The following is a 7896-nucleotide window of genomic DNA, read 5'->3' as shown; positions in this document are numbered from 1 at the left end:
GCTTGCCAAACAGTTCTGAAAGTACATGCAATTTTCAAGTGTTCCACCGCAAACTGTCATAAACCATTCTCACAAATATCAGAAACCACATGCTCCCAGCTGCTATCTAATCAACGCAACATTGACATTAAAAAGCCAAACCTAACACAATATCTGGCAATTAATTTCCAGCAGTATTGCCCCCTTCTGCCTGTTGAGGCCGCATTTGTTTATCACTACGTGTGTAACCATCTTGTGGGTTGATATAAATACTTTCCCCAAAGCCTTCTCAATTAAATGTTAACTGCAAAGTAGGCTTACCTGGCAGAAGTACTGTATATCATGAGTAAGTATATCATTTGTATCTATTATTTGTTAATTGCTAACTTTGCCATGAAATTAGCAGCAGCAGTACATAACCATTGCTAGACCGGCACATTAGATGGCACATTCCTCACTCCAGACCTCTTCTGATGTGATTTAAGCATTGACATGGACTCAGAACATGTTTCTCTATGAACAACTAATTTTAAGAGTCAAAAATAAAACTGAACATAATTTGGGAAAATATAATACATGATTTGGGGAAAACATCTGATTTCATAGGACCCCCTTAGTTGTTTATTAACCATTATTTTACCTGGTATATTGACAGAAAACTTTCTCTTGTACACTAAGGACACAGGAAGAGTTGCAGGGGAGAGAAGAGAAGAATGTGCCTATTTGAAAGCTATAAAAAGTAGATTGTGACGTTTCATTTTTAAAAAGTAGCTCTCATGCTAGAAAAGGTTGGAGACCCCTGCTGTATTGCTAGCAAAGTGAATTACATATCACCACCTAGCTAACTTCATATTAGACAGTGACAAAAATGTAAAGGCAGTAGCAAAACAATATTTAGGTAATGATGACTATCAGAGATCATTGCCTAGCCTCTCAATCTCATCTAGAAAGCAGATCATATCTTGTTGGGAGAGCTGCGGGGAGACGACTATCATGCGGAAGAAGTTGACTCGTCCACCCTGAGGCTGGTAGCTCACCATCATGGTCCCCTGCATCATACGCTCCTTGATCACAGGACTCACCTAGTGAGTGAGAAGATCGAATAATTATGTCAACCAGACAGACAGAAACTACACTGTATTGTCTCAAGTTGACAAATTGAGGTAAAAATATTATTGTCATCACAGTAAGCTACTTCATACACCAACCTCTGACAATCTGTTTTGATCATCTGGACTGTTCTCCTTTCCTCTCAAGCTGGGTGGTATGAACCAGAAACACACGTTCACAAACTCAGGCTGTTCAGTGGGACCAGAGCAGAAGACCTTGGTGAGATGAAAATGTGACAAGATTTTATTTATTTTTATAAATCAAATGAAATTGTATTTGTCACATACACGTGTTTAGCAGATGTTATAGCGGGTGTAGCGAAATGCTTGTGCTTCTAGCTCCGACAGTGCAGTAATATCTAACAATTTCACAACATATACCCAATACACACAAAAAAGTAAGGAATGGGATTCAAGAATATATACATATATGGACAAGCAATGACAGAGCGGCATGGACTAAGAGATACAGAAGAATATTATAGAATATAATACAGTATATACATATGAGATGAGTAGTGCAAGATATGTAAACTTTATTAAAGTGACTAGTATTCAATTTCTTAAAGTGGCCAGTGATTTCAATAGGCAGCAGCAGCCTCTAATGTGCTAGTGATGGCTGTTTAACAGTCTGATGGCCTTGAGATAGAAGCTGTTTTTCATTCTCTCGGTCCCAGCTTTGATGCACCTGTACTGACTTCGCCTTCTGGATGATAGCAGGGTGAACAGGCAGTGGCTCGGGTGGTTGATGTCCTTGATGATCTTTTTGGCCTTCCTGTGACATCGGGTGCTGTATGTGGGTAGTTTGCCCCCGGTAATGCGTTCGGCAGACCGCACACCTCTGGAGAGCCCTGCGGTTGTGGGCGGTGCAGTTGCCGTACCAGGCGGTGATACAGCCCGACAGGATGCTCTCAATTGTGCATCTGTAAAAGTTTGTGAGGGTTTTAGGTGATAAGCCAAATTTCTTCAGCCTCCTGAGGTTGAAGAGGCTCTGTTGCGCCTTCTTCACCACACTGTCTGCGTGGGTGGACCATTTCATTTTGTCGGTGATGTGTACTCCAAGGAACTTGAAGCTTTCTACCTTCTCCACTGCGGTCCCGTCGATGTGGATAGGGGGGTGCACCCTCTGCTGTTTCCTGAAGTCCACGATCATCTCCTTTGTTCTGTTGATGTTGAGTGAGAGGTTATTTTCCTGGCACCACACTCCCAGAGCCCTCACCTCCTCCATGTAGGCGGTCTCGTCATTGTTGGTAATCAAGCCTACTACTGTTGTGTCATCTGCAAACTTGATGATAGGGTTGGAGGCGTGCTTGGCCACGCAGTCATGGGTGAACAGGGAGTACAGGAGGGGGCTGAGCACGCACCCTTGTGGGGTCCCAGTGTTGAGGATCAGCGAAGTGGAGATGTTGTTTCCTACCTTCACCACCTGGGGGCGGCCCGTCAGGAAGTCCAGGACCCATTTGCACAGGGTGGGGTTCAGACCCAGGGCCTCGAGCTTAATGATGAACTTGGAGGGTACTATGGTGTTGAATGCTGAGCTATAGTCAATGAACAGCATTCTTACATAGGTATTCCTCTTGTCCAGATGGGATAGGGCAGTGTGATGGCAATTGCATCGTCTGTGGATCTATTGGGGCGGTAAGCAATTTGAAGTGGGTCTAGGGTGACGGGTAAGGTAGAGGTGATATGATCCTTGACTAGTCTCTCAAAGCACTTCATGATGACAGAGGTGAGTACTACAGGGCGATAGTCATTTAGTCCAGTTACCTTTGTTTTCTTGGGTACAGGAACAATGGTAGCCCTCTTGAAGCATGTGGGAACAGCAGACTGGGAAAGGGAGAGATTGAATATGTCCATGAACATATCAGCCAGCTGGTCTGCACATGCTCCGAGGACGCGGCTAGGGATGCCGTCTGGGCCGGCAGCCTTGCGGGAGTTAACATGCTTAAATGTCTTAATCACGTCGGCCATGGAGAAGGAGAGGCCACAGTCCTTGGTAGTGGGCCTCGTCAGTGGCACTGTGTTATCCTCAAAGCGGGCGAAGAAGGTGTTTAGCTTGTTTGGAAGCGAGACGTCGGTGTCGGCGATGTGGCTGGTTTTCTTTTTGAAGTCCATGATTGTCTGTAGACCCTGCCACATACGTCTTGTGTCTAAGCCGTTGAGTTGCGACTCCACTTTGTCTCTATACTGATGTTTTGCCAGTTTAATTGCCTTGTGGAGTGAGTAGCTACACTGTTTGTATTCTGCCATATTCCCAGTCACCTTGCCATGGTCGAAAGAGGTGATTCGCGCTTTCAGATTTGCGTGAATGCTGCCATCTATCCACGTGTTTCTGGTTAGGCTAGGTTTTAATAGTCACAGTGGGCACAACATCACCTATACACTTCCTGATAAACTCAGTCACTGTTTCAGTGTATATGTCTAAATTATTTTCGGAAGCTACCCAGAACATATCCCAGTCCGCGAGATCAAAACAATCTTGAAGCGTGGATTTCGATTGGTCAGACCAGCGTTGAATAGTCCTTGGCACGGGTACTTCCTGTTTGTTTCTGCCTATAGGAAGTGAGAAGCAAAATGGAGTCGTGGTCAGATTTGCCGAAAGGAGGGCGGGGGAGGGCCTTATAACCATCCCGGAAGTTTGAATAGCAATGGTAGAGAATTTTAGCAGTGCGAGTACAACAGTCGATATGTTGATAGAACTTCGGCAGCCTAGTCCTCAAATTTGCTTTGTTAAAATCCCCGGCTACAATAAATGCAGCCTCAGGATATGTGGTTTCCAGTTTGCATAAGGTCCAGTGAAGTTCTTTGAGGGCCGTCGTGGTTTCGGCTTGAGGAGGGATATACATGGCCGTGACTATAACCTAAGAAAATTATCTTGGGAGATAATACGGTCTGCATTTGATTGTGAGGTATTCTAGGTCGGGTGAACAGAAGGACTCGAGTTCCTCTTTGTTACTACAATTACACCACGAGTCGTTAATCATGAAACACACACCTCCGCCCTTCTGCTTCCCGGAGAGATATTTATTCCTGTCTGCGCGATGAACTGAGAACCCATCTGGCTGGACCGATTCCGACAGAATATCCCAAGAGAGCCATGTTTCCGTGAAACAGAGTATGTTACAGGCCTTGATGTCTCTCTGGAATGAAATCCTTGCCCGTAGTTCGTCGACTTTGTTAACTAAAGATTGAACATTAGCGAGTAGAATACTTGGAAGTGGTGGGTGGTGTGCGTGCCTCCTAAGTCGGACCAGCAGGCTGCTCCTAGTGCCTCTCCTCCGCCGGCGATGTTTTGGGTCAGCCGCTGGAATCAGTTCAGTTGCCCTGGGGAGAGCAAACAAAGGATCTGCTTCGGGAAAGTCGTATTCCTAGTCGTAATGCTGGTGAGTTACCGCCGCTCTGATATCCAATAGTTTTCCCCGGCTGTATGTAATGATGCAAAACACTTTCTGAGCTAATAATGTAAAAAATAATACATAAAAAAACAAAATACTGCAAAGTCGTGCTAGGATCACATCAAGAGTATAGAGTATACTATTTTGATAAAAACTTACCTTTCCTATAAGTTGAAACCCTTCTAATTTCTGCATCTCCTCTACCAGATAACTATGGGACAGAGAACACAAATGAGTCATTATATTAAATGTAAAACATTAATTGACATAGATTCTATTAAAATCTTTAATTGAGAGATCTATGATGAGGAGTTTGAGTTGTCTTATTTAGAATTGCAGCCATGGGGTTGTACTCAATACCCATGAAGATATAGCGTATAGGCTATGTGGTTGTACCTTGTATGGGCGAAAGCCCTGTCTACTCGCTCTGCCAAGCCATGTGAGCCCACCGCTTTCCACATCAACCACAGGTTCAGACAGTCAACTTTACGGCCACACTGTATTGACTTGTCCCCTGTGTCCAGACTCATGTCATAGAACTTATCCTGCTGGAACAGGTAGGTTGTATTTGCGCTGTGGCAATGCTTCAACAGGTTCTGTGGAAAAGGAGAAGACATGAAGAGGTTTCGCTAAAGAATAAGAATGAAGAGGAGACAAATAACATGGAAATATCCTGGTATCCTTGAGCAGAATGGCTGAACACTGCAAGCCCGTCAGCAGCATTTTGTGTGGATTCCAAGTCATTGAATCGGCTCTGATCACAAACACATTATTACATTCTGGACATTAGTTTGAATCCCAACTACCGTAGGCGAAAGTATGCACCTGACCAGACTCACACTTTTCAATTCCTCTCATGAGAAGTCTATGTTCCTTTGAGAAAAGGACACTCCCTCCCCAAGCTGCCTGTGTCAAACAACAAGAGAACACCAGTCTATTCTTCAACCCAAAATGGTCACCATCCAAAATTAAATTAGACTGTGGCACTGGATCTACATAACCGATGGCATCGGACGTGTACTTCATCTCAACATTAGATCACTGTTGTGTGAAAACATCTGCCAAAGTTTGATTGTAGAGTGAACCATCACGTTAAGAACTCACATCTACATGCATCCACAACCCCTGTCTGTCACAGATGTCAGCTATGGGCTCTAGTGGGTCAAAGGCTCCTTGTACAGTTGTTCGTGAGGTGGCATGGACCAGGAATGGGAATGCCCCCTGGTGGAAGAGAGGGGTAATGAGATGTCCTTACGTCTCTATTTCTGTTTTGTAGTGTGTACATCTGGGGCTCTTTCTCGATTAAGCTTTCATCCTCTGTCCGCCTCCTTCTCAAAAGGCATTGGAGAAGAGGTCCGAGGGGAGGGACCTTGGACCTTCTCCTCCAATTTGGTTGAGAAGGAGGCGAGGAGAGAGGATGCAAGGAAATGCAGAAAGACACATGGAGAAAGAGCCAGGGCTGCCCAACCCTGTTCCTGGAGAGCTACCGTCCTATAGGACAGTACAGGAGGGTAGCGCTCCAGGAACAGGGTTGGGCAGCCCTGGTGTAAATGATCTACTAGGATCTGTTGAGTTCATAGTAGTCTACTGGCAATTCCTAGTCTATCAGCAAACCACAACTATACAACTTTGCAGGCAGGCAAACTGACTCAGAGGGGTTGAGTTAAATGTGGAAGACACATCATTTTGTTGAATGCATTCAGTTGTACAACTGACTAGGTATCCCCCTTTCCCTTCACTATTCCTTTGTTACAAAACACACACTTGTGTTCTTATTTAGGGTTTTGTTTCCCTTTACTGTATATCACAGCACATAAATTTTCTGAATGTATTAACATTTCATGGTTAACAGTAAACTTGCTTGTGATTTTGCCAGCTCAATTTTCTCATCAAGGTCCTCTGGAATCATGCAACCCCTGTAGGACAACAGAGAACACTTGTTAAAATCTGTAAATTATGTACACGGAGTGTACAAAACATTAAGAACACCTTCCTAATATGAAGTTGCACCCCCTTTTGCCCTCAGAACAGCCTAAATTCATTGGGGCATGCGTTCCACAGGGATGCTGGCTCAGGTTGACTCCAATGCTTCCCACAGTTGTGTCAAGTTGGCTGTATGTCCTTTGGGAGGTGGACCATTCTTGATTCACACAGGAAACTGTTGAGCGTGGAAAAACCCAGCAGCGTTTTTCACACACCTGTAGCCCGGGGTATAACAAACACAAGAAACCCCTGAAATGGATGTCTCATGGTATGGTGGGGTACGCAAAAATCGCTCAACTTTGAGCACCTTTATCTCCTGAATATTTTGGCATTCAGGTCCAAAAAGTCACTTTCTGACCACTTCTTCCGTGGGCAAACATGTATAGAATGTTTTGTTTACATCAAAAGGGATGCTGTAAAAAAAAGTGATTGAATTCAAATGGACACAGTGCAGGGAACAAACAAGTTACATGTCAGACAGAATCGTCTTTTGACAGATGGGAGTCATTCTAAAGCAAACTACCAGTGCAGATGGTCGTTGTGCTATCTGGGGTAAGACAATGGTTAGACAGACAACTATATAAGGTGAAGATGGGATGTGAGACCTTCTCATTGACGTCTGTGCCCTTCCACAGCATTTCCTCCATGATGACTTTAAAAGCCTGGGTTAAGAAGAGCTGGCCCTCTCTGTGGTCCAGAAGAGGTTCATTCAGGTGCAGCAGATCATTGGGGGAAGGTTCTGTAGTTGTCCCATAGTCTAATGAAGGACGATAATGAGAGTTGAATAGTGACGTGGCAATCAGATGATAGTGATACGCAAAAAGACATGCACACACGAAAACCCTCAATAATGGAAATCAAAACGTTTTTTTGCACTACTATTCAGATGTTTTTATTTTACATCAAAATGTTCAGAAGGAAACAATGTATTGTAGATATTGAGTGACAGGTTGAAAACCCTGCACAATAAGGATGTGCCCCATCAGACAACACACACATTCCATATCACCTCGCTCTGAAACAACACTCAGATTCCTCCACCTATTGCGAGAGGAACGCCATCCCAGGTTCCAGAATCTCGCTAGTTGACGCATTGCTTAAAGCCTCAGTCTGTAAATGAGATGTACATACCATAAAGTATTGGTCAACAATGGAGCAAATGCATGACAATGTAATATGCAAAATAGCACTTGATTTATATATCTGTACTCTGTAGTAAAGTACTCGAAGAATACGATTTCCAGAGAGCAACATTACATGAGTCTAAGGTATAGCCTACATGATTCATTTAAACAAATCTCCTATGAAAACAAAAATCTTAGACTGTGGCTGTTAAAATGGTTACAGAAAAAACCATAAGATGAAGTTGTACAAAACATTTAAAACATACCTGGTAACAGGATATACAACACAATAGGCCTATGTCGTGA

The 7896-nt window shown here is 43.8% G+C and overlaps 1 protein-coding gene across 1 annotated transcript; it reads right to left on the bottom strand.

Annotated features, from left to right (window-relative positions):
* Nucleotides 1-890: 890 nt before the first annotated feature.
* On the bottom strand, nt 891-6974 carry csad (cysteine sulfinic acid decarboxylase; the record flags this gene model as incomplete). Its single annotated transcript, XM_084187159.1, has 9 exons — nt 891-1061; nt 1188-1277; nt 4643-4694; nt 4880-5079; nt 5156-5237; nt 5325-5389; nt 5588-5704; nt 6345-6399; nt 6937-6974. The coding sequence occupies 9 exons, from the start codon at nt 6972-6974 to the stop codon at nt 891-893; spliced, it is 870 nt and encodes a 289-aa protein (XP_084043285.1).
* Nucleotides 6975-7896: the final 922 nt, after the last annotated feature.

Source organism: Coregonus lavaretus (genome assembly GCF_964263955.1).
Source record: "Coregonus lavaretus genome assembly, chromosome: 22".
Taxonomy (NCBI): domain Eukaryota; kingdom Metazoa; phylum Chordata; class Actinopteri; order Salmoniformes; family Salmonidae; genus Coregonus; species Coregonus lavaretus.
The sequence above is the reverse complement of the archived record's forward strand: the minus strand, read 5'-3'. Positions and strand labels throughout refer to the sequence as shown.